Below are 26,743 nucleotides of genomic sequence, written 5' to 3' on the forward strand. Positions count from 1 at the left end.
GAAAAGTATAGATTTAATGATAGTATTACCGGTAATTCAACAAAACCTGGAACACCAATGTGCACTCACTTAAATCACATTGCAAGGGAAATGCTATGCATTGAAATAGTAAAATGAAGACCTTTGATGTTGTTTGACATTAAAGTTAATGATTAAAAGACTATAAAAGAAAATACAGTAGAATTACTGTGCCTGCTTTATGGAGCACAAGTTACTAAGTTAACTAAGTTAAGTATAAGAGTAGTAATGCTTGCTACCCATAAATGTCTTCCAGGGTATCTACAGGGCTTAAACTGACAGGATGTTGAAGTGGTTGCAGCTCAAAACGTCCAAGAATCGATGTCAACGTGTGAAAGTTGCAAGTGAAGAGGAAAGAAAAACAATACTTCCTTCATCCTGTTGCCAGAAGAGAAAGTTATTTTGTTTTAACTTCATTAGGAAGAGGTAACCCTTTTACTGCTGCTAAAGCGTTGTCTACCATCAGGTGCACCATCTTTCTTATCGTTGCATGAGTGTTGGTCCCAGTGTGGGGTGTTATCAGCACATTCGGGAGGCTGAGGAGCGGATGATCCCTGCACAAACCAAGCAGATGATGTTCATTTTTGCGTTCTCTAACTGTTAACACTTTGGTCATTTGTAAGAAAGAACCAAGAAAATATGTGTAAACAGAAGAAGAGGGGTGTTTAAGAGGGTACCTGGGTAAAGGTTCAGGGTGAGTCACATCTAAAGCTGCAGCTCGGATCGTTCCAGACTTCAGAGCTTTGACAAGAGCGTCCTGATCCACAACCAGACCTGAAGCATAAAATGACTTAATATTATAGGAGAGCTTATGAATTAAAGTCTAGGAAAAGGGTGTTTCCATACCTCTGCTGACATTTATGAGTGTTGCTGTGGGTTTCATGAGTGACAGCTCTCTGTGGCTTATAAGGCCAGTGGTCTCGGGGGTCAGGTTCACCACCAGCACGACAAAGTCGGACTCATTCAGCAGGTCATCCAGTTTCTCACAGTAACTTGCCCCGACTGCCTGCTCATCTTCAACACTCCTAAAAAACAGGGATCTTACTACATGAACTATCTCCATTTCTTGGGGTACCATATTGCAGGTCAAAAGGTAACCTTCTGTTTCTGTTGTGGTAAAGGATCCTCATGTTGAAACCTTTGCTTCTCTGCGCAACTTTGTACCCAATGTGTCCCATTCCAATGATCCCCAGAGTCGACCCTGTGACTTCAACTCCCATAAGGCTTTGTGGTACTTGGGTGGTCTTAGAATCAACTGATATCAGGTGACCTATAAAGACAGAAACAAAACAAAAAAAACGTTCCCAAATTCTCAGATTATCTTTGAATAAAGGAGGGATTGGCAGAAACAAACAGTTGTGGTCAGAAGTTTAAGTTTGATTTTGGGCTTTTAATTATTTAACATAATTATCTAATTAGGATAATTAGATAATTATCATTAGATAATTAGATTGTGGATTGTTGGTAGAGCAAATATCTCCAATAAATAATAATCCAGATAAGGTAAAAATTATACATACTACCATTAATGTTTGGGTAAATGTCCATTGACAAGTTATCTATTGTAGCCATCAACAAGCTTCTGACACAACTGGCTGAATGTTTGACCAATATTCTTGGCAGGGTTGGGCCATGGCCATTTTTAAAAGCTTATACTCACACCTTTAGACAAGCTAGTTTTGATGAGTATTTCGGATGATTGCCCTGTTGGAACACCCAGTTTTGCCCAGGTTTCATCCATCAAGCTCATCTACAGTATTTTATTCACTGTACAATACACCTGTTGGTAGTGAGACCACCACACAGCATGATGCAGCCACTATCATTCTTCATTGTTGGTACAGTGTTCCTTCAACTGAAATCCAAGCCTTGATTTCTACATAGACATTGTATCCAAACAGCTCAATTTTATTCCCTCCGGCACATAAAACCTTTCTCTAGATCAATAGATTGTCTGAAAACCTTAAATGAGATTGAGGGAGCTGAGCTAGACTGTAAGCCACTTACTTGGGCTAGACCCTCCTAGTTATTGACAACTTAACTGTGGAGAGTGAGACTGGTGTTCTAGCAGTTTTCTGTTAATGGCAGGCTTGAACCTTTTCCTTTCTACCATGGATGACAGTTTGGGTCAGATGATTAAACCCAGGACCCTATTTATGCTTTAACAGGACATTTACCCCAAATATATACCCAAATATATATCTTAAGAGCATAGTTAGTTATATATCTATATATTTAAATCTGTTTTTGTATCATTCTGACCCTGTGTGATTTAGAGATCTGGCAATTATTTCAGATTCGTGCACTCAGGTCTTGCTGTTAAAATCCATTGAAGATATTTACTCTACAGTCATCCCATCCTGGAAAAAAATGGCTAAACAAATCATTACAAGTCCATAATTATTATGATATTCTTGCCCATGATGAGTGGATCTATCTGCCCTGGACTAAAGTAAGCTGTACAGCAGGAAGTATATTACCAGTGAGATAATGATAAGTGGGGAATGTGTTTAAAATAACTTTACAGTTTTAGTCCAGCTGGTCTCACCCTCCACAATCATCCGTGCTGAAGCCAGAAGGAGAGCCATGGCCATATCTGCAGTGGCATCGCTCACCACACCAGGAGTGTTGGCGACCTTCACACCGAGGCTGTTGATGTACGGCACATCCAGGTGGTCGATGCCCACTCCTCCGTTGGCGACCACCTTCAGCGAAGGCAGGCAGCTCAGCAGGGAAGGCTCGGGTGCAGGACTGCAGTTCCACATAAGCATGGCTTGGATTTTAGGGCCATGCAGGACCGGGTTTTTTAAAAATTCCTTGAGGCAGATGAGGTGGAAGTGCTGTTTCAAGATGTCGACAACGTCCTCATGAAAACCCTCGCCTCCCACCTCAGAGATCAGTACCCATGGTTTGTCCTCTGCCATCACCTGCTGAGATAAGCAAACATTTAAAAATATTCTGACCATGACCTCTGGTATTTAAACATCCCAAAGAATGATGCTGCCACCACCATGCTTTGACAACTCCCACTTACACAGACTGTTTCAGTCAGACAGTTGGAAGAGAAAATTATATCTTTTTTATTTAATGCAAAGGTTAAAAAAATTAAAACCACTCCTTGTGAGACCAAGAGACGAGCAGAGACATGACAAAGGACTCAGACCATCATCCCTCCTGTACCTGAAGGCGGAAACCATGATTCCTTTACTTTCCTTGACGACAACAAACATTGTAGTCGTTAAATGCATTGAACGGCTCATCCTAAAGCATATAAAGGATGGCCTCCTACAGAACCTGGACCCTTATTAGTTTGACTACAGGGCAAACAAATTGACAGAAGACACCAGCGCCACACCTCTTCACACAATTAGGCACCTCGAATAGCCAGGAAGGGACATCAGGATTATTAATTACAGTTCAGCATTCAGCACCATTCTTCCTAGAATCAAGTTGATCAACATTAGGCCACCCCACCAGTGTCTTGATCAGGGATTTTTTTTGTCCACAGGTAACAAGAAACTGTTGGTGGCTTTCTATCCCAGCACCACATAGGGAGTCCTCACAAACAGACGGGCAGTGGGTCATTTAGACGGCACAAAAGATCATCGGCTGCCCCCTACCTACTCTGGAGGACGTCGTGAGCAGGCAGTGTCTGCAGCTGTTCTACCTCATGCCCTGAAGTTGAACACCTGTGCCTCAAATGCAGGAGGTACATATGTTTAAAAACCAGGTTGAGAAACAGCTTTCTTTCCTTGGGCTGTCAGAACACCGAATGCTAGTATTAGGTAGTAAACATGATGAGCTCTGAAACGAAATCTCTAGCACAGTTATCAGTTATTTAAATGTATAGTATTTTCAGTGAAAGTTAACATTTAAATTTCTCAATAGTAATAAAAGTATATCTCGGTAATCTGGTGCTTTTTTAAAATTTTGGTAAATCTAGCTGAACAGAGATAGGAAATGAGTAGTCTGAATGAATGCCGGACAGTGTTTTCTCAGTGTATAACAACATCTGGTTCCAGCTGTGGATTGGTGGGTCATTCACATCATAAGGATCTGAGCAACAATGATAAAGACTAACCAGTAAGGCTTATAAAACACTGTACATAAACCTGAAAGATTCTCAGGGTATTGTGATGTGCTGGTAAACAGAAGGCTGGACCACTCTGTCTCAGTGAAGACATATCCAGCATAAACAGCTGATGTCTTGATGTTGACAATGACGGAAAAGTGTTGGGGTTTTTATGCATATGCAGCTTCAGGCCTATAAAATTGCTGAACCACACTGACCTCCAACCTGAACTGACATATAGCTCGATAGAAAGTTGTAAAGTCAACCCAGAACATGTTTGTGATATGCATGCCTGAACAGATCTGAGCTGGTTTAATGGTAAGAATGTAATCTTCATAATACAAGGAAGGTAATCCTTAAATATCAGAGCCTTTTAAGACATAAGTGTATCTATGCATGATGAAGCAACTAATCATTAATAATTATTAGTGCCTATATAATGTACATGAGGCCAAAATAGATTCTCTCAGCTCTCATTAATTTATAATTAATCTCTATACCTGCACTGAATGAAATAATATGAGTTAATCTTTCTTCTTCCTTGATGTAAAAATAATAACTGGTGACATATACTTGAGTGCTGATGAGAAAACTAAATAACAAAACTGAGAACAGCCAGAACATACTCACAAGTGACTACTGTTCTGACTTCCTGTCTGCCCTTTAACCAGGAAGAACTATCAAATAAGTTTTTAAAGGGCTTCAAAATAAAAGCTTTAAAACAAACCATAGTAGAAACAATACAAGTATTTCTTCTAATACAACTAACTTTTGCCAATTTTGCATGACCAGTGATTAGATTCAAAGTGAATTTTATTGTCATTGTGCAGCTACACCGTGGAAGCTCATTTCGACTCTATTCTTAGAAACAGTCTAAAAGTAGGTGAGAAATAAATGACCGATCTAATTGACAATAATAAAACAAGCTGTTATTTTTAATAGAGTTTAAAACAGTATTTGTTGTGGTGATAGCCCCTGTGTAACTGCAGAGTCTGTTTCAACAGTCTTGTATTGTCTGCCTGAATTCAAAGAGTTGGTGCACATATTGATGTCTGATCTTGGTTTTATGTATCTCAAAAAAGGGAGGTGATTTGGATTAAAGTACACAAAAAAATAACCTTTGTTAACTCAGTAAACAAAATTTATCAACAAAATGTGATTCAGGACACCCTTCCACCTAATAGCTAATGTTGCTCGCTTTTGGTTGCAATAACCCCAGTGACATCCTTCTTGTAGTCCTCTACCAGTCTCTGACATCGATCGGAGGAAGATTTGCCCTTCTCTTCACTTTCAGCTGTAAGATGTTTGAAGGGTTTTGTGCAGGAAAAGTCACATTTCAGCTCTGGGCTTTGACTTGGCCATTCCAGAACTTTCCATTTCTTAACCTTCAGCCAGCCCATGGTGGATTTACTGGTCATTTATTTGTCACCCTCTGAAACAAGGTATAATCATTGTGGACTCTTTAGCGGTAAGCTTACCAGATCCTGCTACAGCAAAACATCCCCAGGCCATGACACCTGCAGCTCTACATTTTGGTTTATGCTAAACATGTATTCTGTTCTAATGTTCAGATATTTCAGTTGTAGACTCATCTGTACAAAGAACATCATTCCAGAAATCCTGTACTTAGACAGCTATCGGGATCTCACCAAGGTGTTCACTCTAACTTTAATAGGAGGGAGCGCACCAAACTTAATGTCTGAAGTATAACAGTGTGCATCTGATACGATATGCCTGTTAAATATTAACCATTTGAAGTGGAAATCCTTTTGGGTGTGTGTTAATGTTTTCATCATTCAAAATCACATGTTTTTTAAATAACATTGTATTTTCTTATGCTTTGGTTATTTAGTTACATAACTTGAATCTCAGTTTTTATTTTATTTCACATGAAATAGTGTCCATAGGGGCCATATATAAATTACTTTAAATTTTTCAAATGATACATTACTAAGAGCTCAAAAGAGCAGTAAATGAATCTTTTGGGCATAATTTAATTGTAGGTTAGGATTTAAATTGCCACGCTTTGTAAAACTGGATCATTATTCATTAACATCAGATGAATATCTCAAAATAATAGTTGACCTATGATCTCGGTGTTGGACCAGGGAGCTGTATCCCATTTCAACCCAAGACTCTGAACAGGAGAAAGTGGGTTGACTGAATTACATTACTGGGCTAACCTGAGTTTACCATTTAAAACACTAAACTTACTTGGATGCCATCCTTGTAGTCTTTGAAACAAGGCCAGTGTTTTTCAGGACACTTTGCTCCTGAAATTGAAAAGTTTTCAGCAAACTTCAGTTTTTGTAGCTTAATGTTTTCGGTAAATGAGTGCAGATGCCCTTCATGTGTAAAATAATTTCAATTCAATTCACTTCAAAAATACTTTATTAATCCCAAAGTGAAATTAAATGTTGTTATAGCTCATATTATGTAGATTTCCTCAAAGAGCCGTTGTAGATGCTGATGGCTGTGGGCAGGAAGGATCTCCTGTAGCGCTCCGTCTTACAGCAGATCTGAAGAAGCCTCTGACTGAAGACACTCTGTTGTTGTAGGACAGTCTCACGAAGAGGATGCTCAGGGTTCTCCATAATGTTCTTCATTTTATGAAGAATCCTTCTTTCCACAATAATCTCCAGAGGTTCTAGAGGAGTCCCCAGAACAGAGCCAGCCTTCTTTATCAGCTTGTTGAGCTTTTTTAAGTCCCTGGCTCTGATGCTGCTTCCCCAGCAGATGATGGTAGAAGAGATCACACTCTCCACAACAGACTTATAGAAGATATGCAGCATCTTGCTGCAAACACCAAAGGACCTAAGCTTCCTCAAGAAGTACAGTCTGCTCTGTCCCTTCTTGTAGATGGCTTCACAGTTGCATCTCCACTCTAGTCTGTTGTCCAGGTGAACACTGAGGTATTTATACTCCTCCACCACCTCCACTTCTTCTCCCATGATGAAAATAGTTTTTGACTTATTCCTGTTTCTATTAAAATCTACAATCATCTCCTTTATACTCTGAGTTATTTTCACATTTTCTCACATTGGAACCATATACTACAGGGGTTGGACAATGAAACTGAAACACCTGGTTTTAGACCACAATAATTTATTAGTATGGTGTAGGGCCTCCTTTTGCAGCCAATACAGCGTCAATGCGTCTTGGGAATAACATATACAAGTCCTGTACAGTGGTCAGAGGGATTTTAAGCCATTTTTCTTGCAGGATAGTGGCCAGGTCACTACGTGATACTGGTGGAGGAAATCTTTTCCTGATTCGCTCCTCCAAAACACCCCAAAGTGGCTCAATAATATTTAGATCTGGTGACTGTGCAGATTTGCACTCCTTGCACCATTGAAACCGACGTTTGGCATTGGCATGAGTGACCAAAGGTTTGGCTATAGCAGCCTGGCCGTGTATATTGACCCTGTGGAGTTCCTGACGGACAGTTCTGGTGGAAACTGGAGAGTTGAGGTGCACATTTAATTCTGCCGTGATTTGGGCAGCCGTGGTTTTATGTTTTTTGGATACAATCCGGGTTAGCACCCGAAAATCCCTTTCAGACAGCTTCCTCTTGCGTCCACAGTTAATCCTGTTGGATGTGGTTCGTCCTTCTTGGTGGTATGCTGACATTACCCTGGATACCGTGGCTCTTGATACATCACAAAGACTGGCTGTCTTGGTCACAGATGCGCCAGCAAGACGTGCACCAACAATTTGTCCTCTTTTGAACTCTGGTATGTCACCCATAATGTTGTGTGCATTTCAATATTTTGAGCAAAACTGTGCTCTTACCCTGCTAATTGAACCTTCACACTCTGCTCTTACTGGTGCAATGTGCAATCAATGAAGACTGGCTACCAGGCTGGTCCAATTTAGCCATGAAACCTCCCTCACTAAAATGACAGGTGTTTCAGTGTCATTGTCCAACCCCTGTATAATCCCCTTTATTTGGATTTTATGTCATAGACAAACACAAAGTAGTGCATATCTGTGAAGTGGAAAAATAGCATCGATATATGGTTTGAAATTGTTTTACATATAAAACAATTAAAATAATTGTGTCATGCATTTGTATTAATCTCCCTATACTCTGATAGGTCTAAATAAAATATAGTGTGACCCATTACCTTGGGAAGACATTATTTAAAAAACTGACTCCACCTATGTGTAATTTATATTCAGCATAAATCCTGCCATTCTGTGAAGGCCTCAGTGATTTGTCAGAGAACATTAGTGAACAAGGTGCTTTCAAAACATTATGAGTGGTAGAAACCCAATACTGGACATCATCCTGAACACATTACCCCCTTCCTTTTCAGCAGGGGCAGGAAAGCACAGGGATGGAGCTACAGGGCAATGCTGGAAGAAAAATCTGTTGACGGCTGTAAAAACCTAATAGTACTGAAGATGTTCAATTTACTGGTGGACAAAACTCCCTAGATATAGAGCCAGTGCTACATTAGACTGATTTAGATCAAAGCATTTGTATGTGTTAGAGCTGCCCAGTCAAACGCCAGAATTGAATCCAATTCAGAATTTGTGGCAAAACTTTAAAATGTAAGTTCACAGACGTGCTCCGTCTAGTCTGACAGATCAAAAAATTTCAGTCTCCAGATGTGCAAAGCTAGCAGAGACTAACAGTACAAGATTTGCAGCTGCAACGAAATGTGGTTCTATAAAGTATTGACTCTCTATCAAAATAAATGTTAATAAAATAAAACTAGTTTGTGGTTGTAACGTGGTAAAATGCAAAAAAATTCAAGAGGTATGAATACTTTGCAACACACGACATATGAAGAACACAATTAGTTATTTGTCATTGTCGTAGGCAAAGACATGTTTCTTACAGTACAATCAATGGAGATAATAGTAGTTAAGGGGTTAATCAACAATAATAATAATAATAGAATCCATATAACTGATTTAGTAGAAAATCATAAAAAAAATAAATTTTAAGATTTATATCGTGTCTAAATCTGACTCAAATAGGTACTCTCTCTAATTATGATATATAAAAAAAAAACCTGAAATACTGAAAATATAAATCCTGCATGTTTAAGAGAAAGAGAAATACCTATTTTTTTTGCTGTGTGTTCTCAGATCTGTGCAGCTTTATTGCTTAAAGAAGCCTAGATGTTGGTGCTGCAGCCCAGAGTTTTGTTACACACCGTAGTTCTTGGAGACATTGCATTCTAACTGGTTAGTATTGATAAAATAAAATAGTAATTAATAAGCAGGCCTAATGGAAAAACTAAAGACAAATGATGTGCAAAAGACAAGCATGGCTATGTGTGCAGTGCACATTAAATTAAAAAAATGCATTCAAATAAAATCCCCAGATCACATGTAGTAGAATGAACAACTCCTCTGGTATGATATTTATTCACAGTCCACATCCTGATCTTCAAAGAGAAAATACATGAGCACATACTGTATAACTAATATACTTCGAGAAGGTTAAAAAATATATATCAGTTCTTGTAGAGTCAGCGCTGCTCTCACCTTTTCAGAAGGAGTTGCTCTCAGCTCTGCTGATTTCTGACTGTGGAGAACAAAGAGGCATTAGTTAAAAGATCTGAGATAAAATGTAACCTGATTTTGAGAATGTGTAAGTTGTATCTTTAACTGGGCTGGGGCTGGAGGCCACAGAGTGAACTATCTCCTCCTTGGAATAGGAACAGAAAGAACCCATTAAACTCAGTGACTGAACAAACAGAAGCTTCAGGGTGGTTGTAGGAGAACAAAAAAAATGATCAAAGGTCATCAGCTAACTCACTGTCTTTAAAGAGACAGTACTCACGCCTTATTACACTTCTTTTAAGGTTGTTAGTTTTTTATGTTTTCTAGTAAGTCAGTTTCTTCAAGCTAGGAATCAATTATCCGCATTGGAGAAATGTAGCAGTAAAGCAGCTGGCTTTGACAGAGTCAATATGTTTAAAGGATTGAGGTGTCAAAAACAGGCATCAAAAGGACAAGAATTGAATTCCATTATTATAACAATGAAGAGGCATTAAAGCAAATTCTAATTATAATCACAAGCTGCATAATAACTATGCTGTAACAGATAATACCTGCTTAGTATTTAGCCATTGCAGATTTTGCAAAACCAAAATAAAAACAAAACACTTGTGTTGTTGAATGTGCAGTAAGAAAAAGAAGCTAATAAATGATTAGGAGAAATCAGCAAAATGTCCTCCTTAAAAATAATTCTCACTTCCCACTAGGTGGCAGTAACACATTATCTTGGGGACAGCACAATCTCTACCTTGGCCTTTTTCTTTATATTAATGAAACTCTAAAAGACTTGTGTGTTACATTTACAAGAGTAGTATTATTCAACATAATAATTTATTTTGCTCTTTATGCTTGTTTCAGTCTAAGGTGGACCTAATGCTAAAAAAGAACATTCAACATGCTTTATTTTGTGTGTTTTTACTTATAAAAATAATGACCTGAACATACAAATAAGCAAAAGAAAACACATTTGACAACTAACTAGTTTTTTTGTGCTCATAGCGTCCCTTAGGCAATGTTGCCCAACGCACTGAGCCATATTGCACATATCAGAATTGGCTGACTAAGGCCGTGAAAAGGTTTGTTATCTTAAATTTAATGTTAAGTGTGTTTATTGAAATGAAACTTTATAAATGCAAATGAAGTCTTGGTGTTAAAAATGCATGGCAGCATTTTTGGATAAAATGTCAACGTGTGCATGTTCAGTCTTTGAAAATGAGATCAATAAAGCTTATGCTGTATACTAAATAAGAGGTTACTGAAAACCACAGAACAGCAAAAATAGGCTTTTAGTAGTCAGAATTAAATTTGATTTCTGTAGATTGTGTTTAAACCCCTTGCTTGGTGTTTAATGACCCACATTGAGGCTCTAGTTGGAGAAGCTTCTGTAGGGTCACAGCACCAATTCTTTTATAAGAAGTTGCATATACTGAGTCCATTGTGCACAGTGGGTGGAAATATGATAGAGGAGTCAATGTTGATGTGATTCCCTGAGTGTGCATGCATGTGTTAGAGCATTAAGGAAGGCCATGTGTGCTGATCGATGGCTTACCTGCTTTTAACTGTTGCATAATCCCTCCACCTCCCTTCTCCTTTTTACTCATCTCCATTTTTTCTCCTCTCATCCCACTCTTCTCTATCTCCACCTCCCTCCACCTCACTTGTCCTCACCTTCTATTTTAGCTCTTTAAGTATCTCCAGCGGCTCCTCATCTCAAGATGTACCGCCCCGTGACAAAGGCTATAAACTTGAACTGGCCAGGAGTCATTAATGCGTTCACTAAGCCAATTCAGATCTCCACCCAAGCCTCCATCTGCTGCAGCCTGCAACAGCAGGGAGTGTTTGAGCAAAGAGCTGACTCATCTAGTACATGCAACAATGATATCTCTGTTTCATTACACTGCATTTTGAGATCTAATGAAGAAAGAATTGCTGTGCCACATCTGGAACAGATTGTAGAGTTTTTATTTAAAAGATGATTAAAGCACCAGTTTATTGCTGTCTGTCCAAAGAACCACTCTGTGACTTGAAATATGAGAATACTGCTCATATTTTGGTATGAATCATCTCATCTCCTGAGGTGTAACAATTCTATAGGTAACGACTGTAATAGTCCTTGAATAAACTCTGTAATGGACTGCTGACGTGAGTTCACAGGCCCTTCCTGACTCAGCTTAACTGCACCATGAAGCCAACCTTCCAAGCAACCTCTGAGCAAATAACAATAAAACAATGCAAAATTCTACACACAATAACCCAGTATGACACTGGCGGACAGGATAGAGAGAAAGATCAATGCAGCAATCTACTGAGACATCCTGGGTGAAAACCTGCTCCAAAGCACTTTTGACCTCATACTGGGGCAACGGTCCATTTTTCAGCAGGACAACAACCCAAACCACACGGCCAAGATCTCAAAGGAGTGGCTTCAGAACCACTGAGATGTACTGGAATGGCCAAGCCAGAGTCCACACTTGAATCCGATTGAACATCTCTGTAGAGATGTCGAAAATGGCTGTGCACAGATGTCTCCCATCCAACCTCGTGAAACCTGAGATGTACTGCAAAGAAGAATGGGTGAAACTGCCTAAGGATATCTGTGCTAAGCTTGTGGCATCATATTCAATAAAACTTGAGGCTGTAATTGCTGCCAAAGGTGGATCAATAAAGTAAAGGCTGTGAATACTTACATAAATGTGATTTCTTAGTTTTCTATTTGTAATAAATTTGCAACAATCTCAAACATCGCCATAAAGGGGTGTTGTGTGGAGAACTTAGAGGAAAGAGATGATTTTAATACGATTTGGAACAAGGCTGTAACATAACTAAATGTGGAACAAGTTTCCGGATGCACTGAATATACTGATTTTGTGGTGTATTATCTGCTTAACTAAGCCTCGGTTTCAGGACACAACAGATAACATTCTCTTTTTTTCAAAAAGACTAGAATCTCTTCTTTTCCAATACATAATAATAAATAGAAGTTTGCTTTTAATATAGTCCCTTTTTATCTTGTTCTTTTCTCTAAAGTAAATAAGTATTTCAGAATATTTATTTTTTTCTTCCAACATTAAATCAGTTAATTTTATATTTTTATATTTTACCATAAGAAGAGTGTCCTAAATATTAAAAGGTGCGATATAACACCTTTTGTAAAAAATGTAATGTGTTCAAAATCATTACTAAAAATGTGTGCAAGCACCAGATAATAAAATATTACTTATCTGTCAGTTTGGCTCTAAACAAGTTTTCCTTTGTTTTCAATGGTGTGCAGTAAAGCATGCTTCCCCTGCTTGTTGCTGTAAATAGCAAGACTACGGTATGTGCTATCTGTGGGACTGCATCCTCTCCCACTGAGAATCTCAGATAATTGCTTGTGTTTTAATTGGTTTCAGGGTGGCACAAGGAGGGGCTTGCCCAGGGCACCATTCCTTCAAGAACTGTTTCTTAATTAGAACAAATGTAGGACCACTTGGACATTACAAAAATGGTAGCTTTCTCTAAAATTGATTAAAAGATGAATGTGAAACAGATAGAGGAGGCCAAAAGGCTGTCAGCAATACTGAAGGAGCTGCAGTATCTTCAGGTTAGTACTGGTTGTATTCTACAAACACTGCCAGTGTGATTGGATCACTGTTGAATAACTGAGGCTACAGTTAAACAGGCTCACCAAAATATTACAAAAATAGACTGGAAAATCATTCCCACGTCCAAAAATTCCCAAATTCAGCTGTGACATTCAAATGGTAGAAACTGAGTTAGTGTAAACATCACGAAAGCATGGCTCCATCCTGTCTGGCTGCTGGTGGTGGTGATGCAATGGTGTGGGGACTATTCACTTGGCACACTTTAGGCTTCTGAACACCAATTGAGCTGTGTTTAAATGCCTACCTGAGTATTGTTACTGACCATGCCCAATCCATTATGACCACAGTTGACCCATCTTCTGCTAGATGCTTCCAGTAGGCACATTTAGGATGTGGTGGAACAGAAGATTCAGATCATAGTTGTACAATTGACAAATCTGCAGCAACTGTGTGATCATGTGAATATGAACCGAACCTTTACCAGCAAGGTGTACCTAATAAAATGGCCTTAAAGTTTAATTGTTTCGGCCAAGTTTCTGTTAGAAAGAAAAATCTGTAACTCATCTAGCAGTCAACACCAACAATGCATCATGGTACACCTTAATTTTATGTTTTATTTAGCAGTCGGAAAGTTGAATGATACCAAGCAAATTCAATATGGCCACCAAGCATATAAAACACTGATAATTGGAAGACTTAACTGCTTATTTGTACTTTTTATGATTTGCATCTCATTAAACCAATGGTACAGAAAGTAATTTTAAGTCTCCATTTGTGATAATGTTCTTTTAGTGTTTAAATCCAAAGGTAAAGAAATGTATTGCTATTGGCTTTGCGTAAAGAGGTTAGCAGCACAAAAATGGGCAAATCCCACTGGTTTTCTGACTTACATCTAGAATTTGCTTCACCTTGGTGTGATGGCGGTTCCACATTCAACTTCTGAGACAAATCAAACACAGCACTACCCATGAATTTCACTGTGGCTAATGTGCGATGTTTGCCACAAATGTCATGTTGGGGTTTGTAAAGGATCCAAGTGCAGAGACTGACTGTGGCAAACAGAGTTCTTTAATAATGAACAAAAGAGGAACTTTCAGGGGGAATCACAAAAAGAACAGGTCATGGAGTACAGGCAATGTAATGGACAGAGTAACAGGAGAATCCAGAAAATGAAAAACCAGGAGTTTAAATACTGAGGGAAGAGTGGAGAATGACACAGAATGCAAGTGAATTAATCAGGGAATTAGGAACAGCTATGGAGGAAAGCAAACAGGCAGACTGAGGAAAGTTAAATAATTAACACAAAGTAAGCTAAACTAGACACAAAGAAACTACAAACCAAGAAGGAGAAGACTGACAATAATCTAAGAGAAATAAATCCAAATGCAAAAAGAACACAACACAAGAATAAACTAAAAACCTCAACACAAAGGAACAAATACGGCAACACATTTCTAGCAAAAATGAACACAGAGAAATTAACTGTATACTGCAAATACTTAAGAAATCAGAAGTGGTCAAAACACAAATACAAATTAAAACCAAAACCCAAACACCCAAGGATCATAACAAAGAAGGGCTTTTCCCTCAATAAGATAACAATGCTCACACATGGAGAGGACTGCTTAAGGACGTAGCTCACCTCAAAACTCTGTTCTCTCCAGCATAGGTTGACTTTGTCTGATTAAGTAAGAGATTATCATTGAGAAGAGACCGTTGGTTCTAAACCTTCCAGTTCAGTGAGTTCTCCAGTCTTTACCTACCACCCAGCTTCGCCTCTAAATCTGCTGTTACCTAATGACAGAGCCCATGCAGAGCCATGGGCTCTCCAGTTTAAAGACTGAGCTGTGACACACCAGGCCTCACAACTATGTGTGTGTGTGTGTGTCGGAGTGTAGAGTTGGGGTTTACTCTTAACTTGACAGCCAATCAAATCAATGTTATGCAAACCTATCAGTCAGAGGTTGCAGCACTCAGGGCCTCTCCCTCAGGGTCAAACTCACTGATGAGCTCTCACCTCTGTTAGGACTGAATAGATTATCAACTTGATAAAACTCCCTGAAAGATAATTGAATCATTATACTTTAAAATACTGACACAAATGTGGTCTGCTCAGACATATTTAATCCATTCAAAACAATATTATGTGTAATTTTTCAAAATATTGTCTTGAATTTGCACCAAAATTAAGCTAGAGTATTTACACCTATTTAGCCTGTTCACATTTTGACACATTGCAACCACAGATGTCAATGTATTGATGGCACATTATGCAACACAAAGCAGTGCATATTTGTTAAATGAAAAGTTCATACATGTTCTATTCAAATACTTCCAAAAAACCCTAAAAAGTGTGGCAAGTGTTTGTGATCAGTCACATCAATGTTTAGGTCTCACCAAAGATTCTCAATAAGATTTAGGTCTGGACTTTGACTGGGCGATTCTGTGCATAGTTGGATTTGCAGGTGCTCACTATAAATCTTTTCTGAATTTTATACATTCAGAAACTGAATGCAAACTAACTTCTACAACTAATTTTACAGTATTTGGTTGCCATATTATGCATAATTAATGTGCAGTTATTTGTACTTCCTAAATGTTTTTTTTGTTGAACTATCAACATAGAATCTGGCAACCCTTTCAAGGAGAAGTGCTTCAACTTACATAGACCCACATATCTGTAAAATTCACTGGGACTGTAATACTATGCTTTTTGCATGCATTGGATTAACTGTACCTGTGTGACCAGGGTTTTGCTGAGGGAAGGGTTCTCAGTGTACCTCCTAAGGCCATTAAGAAAACGCTCCTTGGAACAGCGGCAGAATAAGCTCATCATGGCTTTGACTTCCACTAATCATCTTAGCCGAGGCATGCTGCCTCTCAATGTGCTTGCATAGGAACACCTGTACAGACCAACACTGACTGCGTGGTGGTTATCATCAATGAGCCCTCTCATCTTCATCATTTGCAACAGCAGCATCTTGCAATACTCTGAAATAAGTAAGCTCATTTCACAGATGGTGCAGCAGAACATAAAGGCTGCAAGTACAAATGATTGAAATGGCAACCTTAGACTGACTGTAACTGGAGTCCATACTAAAGATCTGCCTTTTATTAAGACATTCATAATACATACTAAACTAATGTTTAAAAAAATGTTTAATAATGTTAGCATGAAAGGGTGCAAATCTAGTAAATTATCCTGTACTGTATAACTTTCTAGCTAAGGGATGGTTTTCAAATGGCAAAGCAAGTTATTATTGCATAATCAATAACCATCTTAATGTGCACATAAAATTCCCCAGTAAATAATAACACACAGGACTGCATAGAAAGATATACAGTAAACTTTAGAAGGAGAGGCTCCTAACATCAATGTGCATATATAGAATTTGCATGCCAACAAATTTGCTTAGACATATCGCCTGGAAAGCACTGACTGTCATTACTATCACAGGCATCATATGAACTAGAGCTGCACAATATATCCAAACTTAATCATCATTGCATTATTAATTTGTGCAATAACACAGTCACGTAGGACAATGGGATGCATTATATAATTTGCTATCAGAATTCAAGTGTTATGCATTAATGATCTACAAGCCAAAAATATCTTTGACCAGATGGATTGACTGTCCCTGACCTTGAGGTCCCCACCTCATAAAGATTTCAGTGAACAATTCAATTCAGTTTATTTATACAGTGCCAATTCACAACACATGTTGTCTCAAGGCACTTCACAAAAGTCAGGTACATACATTCCAATTAATCCTAACAATTGAACAGTGGAGTCAGTGCAACAAAATGCTAAAGGTCATTGAGAGTGGTGGGGACCTTGTGATGCCAAAAAAACGGAGCTGTGGGGAAAATGAGGGTTAACTGCAAGGCAAATTATCATGACAATAATCAACAGTAATATAATGATTGCATGTTTACATCATGATGTCATTTACGATCCTGCTTACCAACCATGACACTTTTCACAGAGTTGGAGAGAAACACAAAGTCATACTAAACTCTGTAACATCTTAATGCTTTCACAAACATCAATAATAGCCAAACGACAGTACCATTATCCACCATACAAATTTAAAGCAGGTGACAGTATTCCACCATGTTTAACCTCGTTTGATTGTAAACAATCTTAAATATTTCTTTAACACCTTAATTAAATTATTTAGGATTACCTGAAATGTTTCAGATAATTTATATTAGGACATCCTTTTTGCATAGGCTTTTGAGAATTTTGTATTAAAGTGCTGCTACTTTTATCTGAAAACCTCAAACTACACCTCCAAAGTCATAATTTCGATTTTCAAATTAAAATTTCGAGTTAAAAACTCAACATTTCTCAAAAAACTGAACTAATTTCAACCTTCAAACATTCTTAAAGTCATAATCTAAGTATCTCATGTACCACAGATATGACACCAGTTTTGGTTTTTTACGTACGACTTCAATAAAACAAAGATTTTTGACAGAAAACCCACCAACTTTCTGTAAAAAGTGACAAACTGCTCAAGTTAATCACCATTAATGCGCCGTCTCCTGTTGCCAAGACAACGCCGCCTCCCATTGGTCGCCGCTGGCCCACGTGACGCCGCTGTGACGAGCTGCGGGGCTGAGCAGAGCCTGAGTGAGCGGCGGTTGAGAAAACAGTCAGCCTCGCTTTGGAGTTTGGACCGTGAGCAGCCGGGTATTGCAGCTCCCTTGTAGCTTCAGCTTCACCCCGCTGGGTTTTCCGACTCTGCCACCGCTCCCTGACTCGAGGTAATGGACTATTAAGGAATTGTTTTAAGAGGTCCTCAACGAAAACTGAAAAAGCGAGGTAAGTTGTTGCTTTGCTCCACCCTCTTCCTGATACTTTTATTTACTCACAGCTCAGCTGAAATAAGCTTACAAACCGAACAAAATAAATTTTTGCGTCGTTCCATCACTGTTTAAAAGTCTAGTGTACATTTTATTAAGTACACCTTACAGTTTCTTCCATAACTTTGCCCTGCTGCAGCATTATAAGTCGCTAGGCGCTGTTCAGCCTTCACCTACATTTCTAATCGGATGAAGCTGCTCCTCCAGAGAAGTCCTCATACATAGGTGCCCGTTGCATTTGCATTTAAATAGTGAACCCAGGAGGTGGAGAGTATCTCATTTCAGCTAACAGCCCATCAGTCAAGTACGTGGAATAAAGCTGGAGAAAGATGGTAGCTTTTACTGCACTGGTTTCACCTTGACAAGTGAGTGGAAATATTTGCTTTCCTGCAAATGAATGTCTCTGGTAAATTGTGTATGCATTCAGTCAATAGAGTTGCAGCAATCACTCTGTTTTCACTCTACAGGGTGCAAGTTAAAGCAGATAGTTGTTTACACAAATTAAACACTTCAGGTGCCTAAGACAGATGGGAGAAGAATAAGAACATACATTTCCAATATTATACATTTTCATTCTCAATATTTTACTGATTCTCTTCAAAAGTATCTTTCTGTGCTCAGATTTAATGCACGAATATATGTTTTTGTTCCTTTTTCACTCATCTTGCACTTTGACCTCCTCTATGGGATGAAACCTGTGCTCTCAGGTGTGTTTCCTCTGCTTGCCAATTTTCATTGCACTCCCTCGAAATGAAGAATACGACTGTGACTTTGTCATCCACCCAGAAGAAGAGTAATTTTGAGTACGAGGAGCAGGATTTAAACAGGAGATGTTTGTGCAAGAGGCATTAAATCTGACTTTAGTTGTGAGATTGTATTTGTAAAATATTCTTTTTAAATTAAGATTAGCATAACATCTGAGGGTATAAATGTAATCTTCCTGTAGTATGAATTGATATAAGCTATTTTTTTAGTCATACTTACCACTCAAAGCGTTTTACACTGGAGCCACATTTACCCATTTGTAATGCCGCTTTGCCCAGGAGCACATGTGACAGGAGCACATTGGAATCGAACCTACAACCTTCTGTTTGCAAGACAACTGCGCCACCCACTAAAGCACAGTTGCCCAAATGAGAAATGCATGTCCCCCAAAAGAAAATTCTGGCTGAATTTTTTTAAAACTAAATATTCCAGTCAAATTATGAAATTAGGAAATGTTTTTCCCCCACTAATGAATATCTGGTAAATTGTGTGTGCTCTAAACTGACAGAATGCAGTCGCAGCAAATGAATGTCACTTTATTTGTAATCTACTGGATTCTGAGTCTTTAGTTCTGTTGTAAGTTGGCACATTCAGTCATTCACTCAAATCTGGTTTCTAAATGCTCCTTTAGATAAGATTTCAAACATTTGCAGGTGAGGCTTAGCAGCTTCTACAAGGTTTATTAAAAAAAGTGTAAATTAAAGGATTATTAAAAGAGCTTTCAACCCATACCAGGATGATTTCTGTAGGTTAGAAATTAAGACTGATGCTGCTTTTTCAAAGCCTAAATTCTGCGGTAATGTATGTCCTTTAACCTGCATTTAAACATGAAAAAATGACTCAAATTAAATTATTTCAATTATTGAAATTTGTTTTTTAGATATTTCCATTAAACCAGGATGATCTTTATATTTCAGTGGTTAGAATAATTTTATTAACTTGTAATAATACCTTATTCTGCCAAGAAACCATGTTTGGTAATTTACAATATAAGGTTTTATCAATAAAAACAGCAATGCATAACATTCTGCCTTAAGGTAAAAATAGAGTCTACTTCTAATCTAAGTAAACATACTTACATTACTTAGAATTCTGGTAAATGTATGTTTGGAAACATTAACTAAAACTATTTGGTCTGAAATAATAAAAATATGCAGAATTTGCTCCTGTCAGATCTATGGTTCTTAAACTCTGAAAACAAGTACCACTGATTGTACCGTAGCTGCCTTTAGTGGCACTTAGAAGAAATGTCCGTACCAGTTAAAGTAAATAAAAACAAATGAACTCCGATACAGAGCTAATAAACACTAACAGGCAGTTGTTCAAGCACATTCACTATTACTTCATATAAAGTCAGAACATCGAACTGGAGATGATGATTTCAACGTAACCATGTTCCCGATTGGCTAACTGATTTCTTCAGTGACCCGGCTAACTACTGCTAGCAATGCTAATGCTTTATGGTACTGGGTCTGCAGAAGTGCAAATAAACTCCTCCTGTAGCTATTACTAAGGTTTATATGAACCGTAGCCATATTGGATTTTGAGTTGAGGGTTGCTGGTAATTTCTGACTTTCCCACTTGGATTTTGGACTTTACAGGATGTTTTGTTTATTCTTTCCAACTTGCAAGCTTCAAGAGCTATGAACATCATTTCTTATTTTTGTATTATACGACATAACACAACAAACTGAAAAGGTACTCAGGTAATACTAATTATAAAAAAGTCTTGATGGAGAATGCTAAGTCTTGGTCAAAGTACCTTTGTCTTCTGGCTGGCATTACCTATTATAAACTATGGTTTTAAAAATGAATGTTTTTAAACATTGATATTCCTATGGTCTAAAATCCTTCCTCTGGGGTGCATACTAACTCTTTGCATGTGTTGCTGGGCACTAATGACCAGCTGGCTTAAAGAAGGCTACTGCACCTTTTTCTTTACTTTTAATAATGAAAAATCTGAGTTTCTAACCCTAGCAGTCTTATTTACAATTGCAGCTGGTGTATGTATGTATATATATATATATATATATATATATGTGTGTGTGTGTGTATATATATATATATATATATAGAGAGAGAGAGAGATAGATAGATATACACACTGAAATAGACAGAAATGTTACAGTTGGAAGAGGATGAGGTTTAGTCATCTTGATGAAACCTTTAGCTGCAGGAAACGAGAAGAAAGAGGCTCTGTTATACAGAGGAAACAAACAAAAGAAAAACGTCCACAGGCACACAGCTGTGTGACATCTGAACTTAATTTTTTTAAATGCAATTTTAGTAATTCAGCAACTCGAGGTGCCAATAAAACAGAAGTAAACTTGGAAGGCCTGCGGAGGTGTTGACACAAGGTTGGAGTGGAGATAATGGGCGTTGTGGTGTTGAATGCTTCTCTCCAAACATTTCAAGATGCTGAGCTCCTACAGATGTTTGCTAAATTTGAACAGATTTTCTATTTTTGTCTGCCTGGGCGTGTTTTCCATTTGGTTTTTGGCCAGATTGGCGGCACAGTCTGTAGTTTGGCTTGTCAATGAGGCAGTCGGGGCTCTTTTAATCGTATTATTACTTAAAAAAAAAAAAAAGACACAGATGGAGTGAGTGATTTGGGTTAAAGCCAGCAATAGTGGAGTATTAAAAGAAGAAATTAGGAACTGATAAGATACAGAATGTTTTGGATTGGAAGCTGGAGGGTCTTCTCTCATACTCTGCAGGAGATGACTGAAAGCAAGGGTAGATGTTCAATTGTCACATTGACATTTCCGTCTCCGCTGCTTTTGATTCTATTCTGCAGAGAAACACATTTAGATGTTCAGTGAAAAATGAGCGGCGCTCTCGGCATATAATCAGCAACAATTTTCTCTGGGTGTTTGTCCAATGCTCAGTCTGTTTTGCAGCTCCTCCCTCCTCTTGCTGCCGTCAGTGACATTTTTTTGTATCTTGTTCTCATCCACTCCTCATAATGGCTTCAGTGTCAGGATTGTGGTTTTCTGCAGCGCTTTGACGCAAAGAGCTCTCCGACTCACAATGGGAGCTGATGTGTGCTGAATTGTGATGAAGTTTCTCCCTCGGGTTTCGCACACAAAGAGGAGATTCCATTTTTGTCATTTCTTTAACAAACTGAGGAAAGTAATAATTAGGAAATAAAACAGTGAAAGTTGTTAGTATGTGATTAGAAATACTGTTAATTGTCCAAAGAATGAGCGATGTTTAGGTCTCGTCAGTGATTCCCAAGTTTATTTTAATAATTGACAGCGATAGATAAAAGATGTCCAGTATCCACAAATACCCTCTAAAACTTTTCATTTTTCGTTTGGAAAAGATATTTCCTTGATCGTCCTCTATGCAAACTGTGAAGAAGTAGTATATAGTTTCTATTTATTTTCAGTCTAACTGGATGCAATTTGCAGTTTTGCCAGATTTTGTTTCAGTTCAATTTGACTTAAAATTAGAGATGCACTGATAGACTCCATCCTGGCTGATATCAGTATCTGGTTTTCTTCTAGATTTTGACCTTTTTATTTATTTCTTTGTTTATTTATTCTCTGCAGACTAAAACAAATAAAAGATAGATCAGCTGGTGGGTCATTGATAGAACTAGTCTACAGTTCTTTACCAAATCGATTGCAATCTCTGGTCAGTCGATCGGTGCACCTCTGTTGTCTTGCATGCAACCACTGAACTGCGAAAGTGGAAGAAATGTCCTCTTTTATTTACATTTTATCTTACTTGCAAGTGTTGGACTTAAACTCCTTTCACTTAAAGCTCGACTTGTTTCAGTTGCTGTAACGTTTGTGATTCTCACTTCAGAAAGCTTTTACAGAAACCGGTTTCCTACCACTCTGTGGTACGGATCGGACCAACAGTGGTCTCACTCTGACCTCACACCAAATAACACGGTGGATGGAGTTACTCTCAGACATTCAAGAAGCCGCTGAAGCTCACTTCAGTGAACACATGCTGCCACAGAGCTTGTAATGTGAGCACTCCTTGCTTCAAAAGCTATGCTGGGTAGCAGCTGCTCTTTTAATGGTGGTTTGACTGCAATTGGGCCGGAGCCAGAACTTGTTCTTTCTGAGAGAGATGCAGTTTTTAAAACCCTTTTTAAAATTTGAGCCAAATCGTTAAATGTGCCAGGTTTTACCAAGTATGAACATTTCAACCATGTGTATCGAGTCAGTTTGAATTAAAGCTGCACCGACATCCTCGGTTCTTTGCACACACCTTGAGATGAAACCACAGTGAGATCAAATATGTGGTTTTAGGGTAAAAGTGGTTCCTGTTCACTTGTTTCTGTCTCTTGACATGGCAGTTAACTGAACTGATGTTAATTCTTTGATTACAACAATAAAGGCTGTCCTTGTGATGTCGACTCAGATTTCCGTCATCTGCAACAGTGTTTAAAGGGAGAAACGGTAGAAAAGATTAGATTTCAATATAGTATTTTAACACATTATCAAACTAAATTTTGCAAACTTTGAACCCAAATGAAAAGGAAAGACTTACAACGTATTTTCCAAACCTTTTATCTGACATTTCTTCAGCTCAGTAAACATAATCAAAGTGCATGCTGTTGGTTTATGTAGATTCGATAAATAGGACAAGAGCAAAAATAGGGATTTTTTTTTTTTTTTTAGTATTTGACCTGCCAATCATAGATCAAGATCTGCAACCTGGTGAGGGAGGCATCATTCCTTACTGTGGACACCTCCTTCATACGGCCAGTAAATCTGGTCCTTTTCAGTCCTTTTGGCTCTAAGGCGGTCTCCTTCACCTCCCTCTGTTCTTGGATTATCTGTTGGATCCTGGCGACGAGGCTTACCTGCAGGATATAAATGGAGACCTGTGTCCGTTACATAAGTGGACAACAAGATGTTCTGAGACGAATGCCATGCGGAGGGCCTTGAACAACAAGAACAAGGTAACTTAAGTACACTAAAAAGACCCCAGCTGCTCATGGTTGTTGAGTTAAATGTTTAGATTGTAGCAGATTTAGAACTTAAAGTTGGTTATCTTTATTTGAACATCAATGCAAACATTTCTTTAGTTTCAAAGGTTTTTTTATGGCGATGCAATAATCGATGTCTTGCAGGTCCAAGATTGAAAAATAGAATTAGTTTTTTAAATGCATAAGAGAGCAACTTCTTTCATGCATTTTGTGTGCAGTTTAAAAAAAAAGTAAAATGCGTTTCAGACACATGCTGTGATGCATAAATGAGGATAAACTTATTTATTTCTTGGATTCAAACTTGCTACCCCTAACTCTGAATCTACTGCACATTTATTATTTTAATATCAACACTTGTTTCATTGAATTAAATCAAAAGTTTCCTAATACGGGTTTTGTGTGTGTCATAGTCCTTGGAAAGAAAATTCAAAATAGTCCATCTTGGGATTTGTATATAAGATCTGAGCCAAAACCAGAAATCTGTAGCTGTCAGTAATTCCTGATCAGTGCGTCTAAAACCCCAGCATTTAATCCAAGATTTCTTTAAATAACATACGTGTTACTATCATGGGGCGAAAAAATCTAGACTGTGAGTTGAGTCAGGTAAATCAGATTTATTTTGATAGACGTTCTAGGGATGCATAACATATGAGGGCTGCACATTATATCAGATGACAATGGTCATCGCAACATCGTTTAATGCAGCGTTGCAATAATAAAGGACAACTTTATGACAATATTTGGTAGGATATTATTGATTTTGCATGGCAGTAAATTGTTGCACTTGCCCTGCGTTTGCTGCCAACACTCCGTATATATATTTCATGGGTTAGATGTTAAAGGTCACAAAGGGACCTGGATTAATCGATGCAGTCATCTCAATGTTCAGCAATAGTGTTACCGTTGCATGTTTTCCTGATGTCATACAGCCCTATTAGGATGTCAAAGGACTGCTTGGCCTGCAGCAAATGGGTTGATATTACATTTAGTAAATGTGAGCAGGCAGTTTGAGCTTACACACCAGAGATGACCACACCAAATGTTGATGATATTTGGGAAAGATGCTAAAACAAATGAAAAAAGAGAATAACAGCTTTTTTTAACCGTTAATCATCCCATCTTTCTACTTACTGATAATGCATAACTGTTTTCTGAAAATCCCGCAGTATTACAGCTTTCTGTTTTGGTTTCATTGAATAAAAAACCTTGTTGAAAGGGGAACTAAGACAGCAAGGAGGTTCGTTCGTTTGTTTGTTCAAAAACTCATACCAAACGTGATGAAATCTAAAAATCAAGTTTTAACTTGAACATCAGATATATCATCAGATGTTTGATGCAACGGATCGCCTTGTTGATATGCTGCTTCCTCAGTTACATTTCTTAGGCCTGTATGGGAAGTGTTGTCTTGGGCTCAAGTTGTTAAGCTATGCTTGGTGTTGGTGTTGCTAGAAACTGAAAGTGATAGCCTGTTCTGCTCAGATTGACTCACTCCGTTTAGCTTAGGTCAGCAGTTCTATCTCTGGCCTGTTCTCAGCTCAGAAGGTTAAACTAGCTTTCACTCACTTGTTCTGACCTCTGGGGAAGGGAGAATCTGCCTCAACCACGTGAACTCAGCACTTGTTAAAGGCCCGGTTATGTAAGCCTGTCGGCACCAGTCTGCCGGGAGCAGCAGGTAAGAGCCTTGATGGTTAATTGTGGGCAGTGATCTCACACAGCCAGAAATAGAGGAGATTTTAGGGTGACTGGCTGATGGGATGTTCAATTGGAGTTCTCACCCCATAATTTCATCTTGTTTTAAAATAAAGAAAGATAATCAGCCATTGAGAATGCTGTGTTGTTGCTGTGGGGGGAAGCACATAGTTGAAACATAATATTTGGGCACATTTTGCATAAAGGTGTTTGCTCAAAAAATTGCCCTTTGGTATTTCTTCATGTGAAGTTACTTTGGTGGTTTGGCAGTTTGATAAAAAAGAATAAATTTTTTGAAATTGTTTACCATGTATTTTCTCATTGTTAATTTTTTTTGTCTATTAAAACTTAGATCAAGATTACAAAAGTGAAAAGTTGAACCAACAGAAGGTTGCATATTGCTCCTTTTATTAAATAATATTTTTGCTGGAAATGTAGATCACTTGCATTTCTGCAGACCGGTGGAGATAATCGGATATCATTGGGATCATTGGGAATCTGTTGCAGTTGCACGCAAACAGCAGATAGAACAATGATTAGTCTGCAGCTTTTCGGCTTTACTGGGCCTGATTGGTCACTAGGCAGTTAAAAACTGAACAATCCAATCTTTAATCAATCAGTGAAAGCACCATAAGTGCAACCAAGTTGATGACAGCAGTCTTCATCATGAGAGCTGTTCCTAAATGAAGAAGACTCAGTGAGGTGTTCCCTCTTCAGACTATAGTTATATAAAGGCCACCTGGAATAATTTAGATTTGTATGGCTGTACAATTGTCAATAAACAGTATGCAATAAGTAATTGCCCCATCCCATCTTTTAAAAACAGCTTTAAAGTTCGGTGTGAGACAGTTCTTTGAAAGGAAATGCAAGAAACACACGCTAAACCCTGTCTGTGCTGACCAGGAGAGACACTGAGAAGGAAGAAGCAGCTTAAAAGAAAGATAAATTTGAGTACATGTAAAGATATTTCTGTGGGTTACTCAGGCTGCGAGAGAGTGAGAGAGAGCAAGACTTGGCTTGGAACAAACTTGCTCCACTTTATCCTTTTTAAATGTTCTGTCTCCATCTTTTATGGAATATGCTAAACGTAGGAATGATGGCAGCCTTTTGGAAATCTCACAGTTAAGGTTTTCTCTGGGGAATCCAAACAATTTTAGTAATGCTAGCCATGCTAATTGCTAATATAATATTCTAAAGACAGTTTAAAATGAAGCCTCGCACCAATTTGTCTTAATAATGATTTTTTCATTTTTCATTTATTCTTTCCATAAATTA

At 38.2% G+C, this 26,743-nt stretch overlaps 2 protein-coding genes across 13 annotated transcripts in view; one reads left to right on the forward strand and one right to left on the reverse strand.

Moving 5' to 3' along the window:
- On the reverse strand, positions 1-17,864 carry zgc:136493 (uncharacterized protein LOC692276 homolog). Of its 7 annotated transcripts, none has more exons than XM_047384206.1 (7): positions 17,726-17,864; positions 9,593-9,632; positions 2,567-2,945; positions 1,117-1,288; positions 865-1,043; positions 696-792; positions 1-572 (listed from the first exon to the last, which is right to left on the reverse strand). In XM_047384206.1, the coding sequence occupies exons 3-7, from the start codon at positions 2,940-2,942 to the stop codon at positions 416-418; spliced, it is 981 nt and encodes a 326-aa protein (XP_047240162.1). In that variant the 5' UTR covers positions 2,943-2,945; positions 9,593-9,632; positions 17,726-17,864; the 3' UTR covers positions 1-415. The 7 variants fall into 7 exon arrangements, with proteins under 7 accessions (XP_047240162.1, XP_047240159.1, XP_047240163.1 ...); XM_047384203.1 differs by having other exon boundaries at positions 2,567-2,948; XM_047384207.1 differs by lacking the exon at positions 17,726-17,864 and having other exon boundaries at positions 9,593-9,893.
- LOC124879563 (neurocalcin-delta B-like) overlaps positions 17,819-26,743 on the forward strand; it is a 13,575-nt gene continuing 4,650 nt past the window's right edge. Inside the window, exons 1-2 of one of the 6 annotated variants that reach the window (XM_047384211.1) lie at positions 17,837-18,022; positions 23,469-23,752. In XM_047384211.1, the coding sequence (XP_047240167.1) occupies positions 23,723-23,752 (30 nt within the window). In that variant the 5' untranslated portion in view covers positions 17,837-18,022; positions 23,469-23,722. Of the gene's footprint in view, positions 18,023-23,468; positions 23,753-26,743 lie in introns of those variants that run through there. The other 5 variants (XM_047384216.1, XM_047384215.1, XM_047384214.1 and 2 more) reach the window with 5 other exon arrangements.

Source organism: Girardinichthys multiradiatus, chromosome 13 (genome assembly GCF_021462225.1).
Source record: "Girardinichthys multiradiatus isolate DD_20200921_A chromosome 13, DD_fGirMul_XY1, whole genome shotgun sequence".
Classification (NCBI taxonomy): domain Eukaryota; kingdom Metazoa; phylum Chordata; class Actinopteri; order Cyprinodontiformes; family Goodeidae; genus Girardinichthys; species Girardinichthys multiradiatus.

Coding starts and splice junctions, on each gene's coding strand:
- zgc:136493 (XM_047384206.1), bottom strand. CDS start 2,942: ATGGCAGAGGACAAACCATGGGTACTGATCTCTGAGGTGGGAGGCGAG. Junction 1,289..2,566: donor AGCACGGATGATTGTGGAGG/GTGAGACCAGCT, acceptor CTGTCTTTATAG/GTCACCTGATATCAGTTGAT. Junction 793..864: donor ACTCATAAATGTCAGCAGAG/GTATGGAAACAC, acceptor TTTATGCTTCAG/GTCTGGTTGTGGATCAGGAC.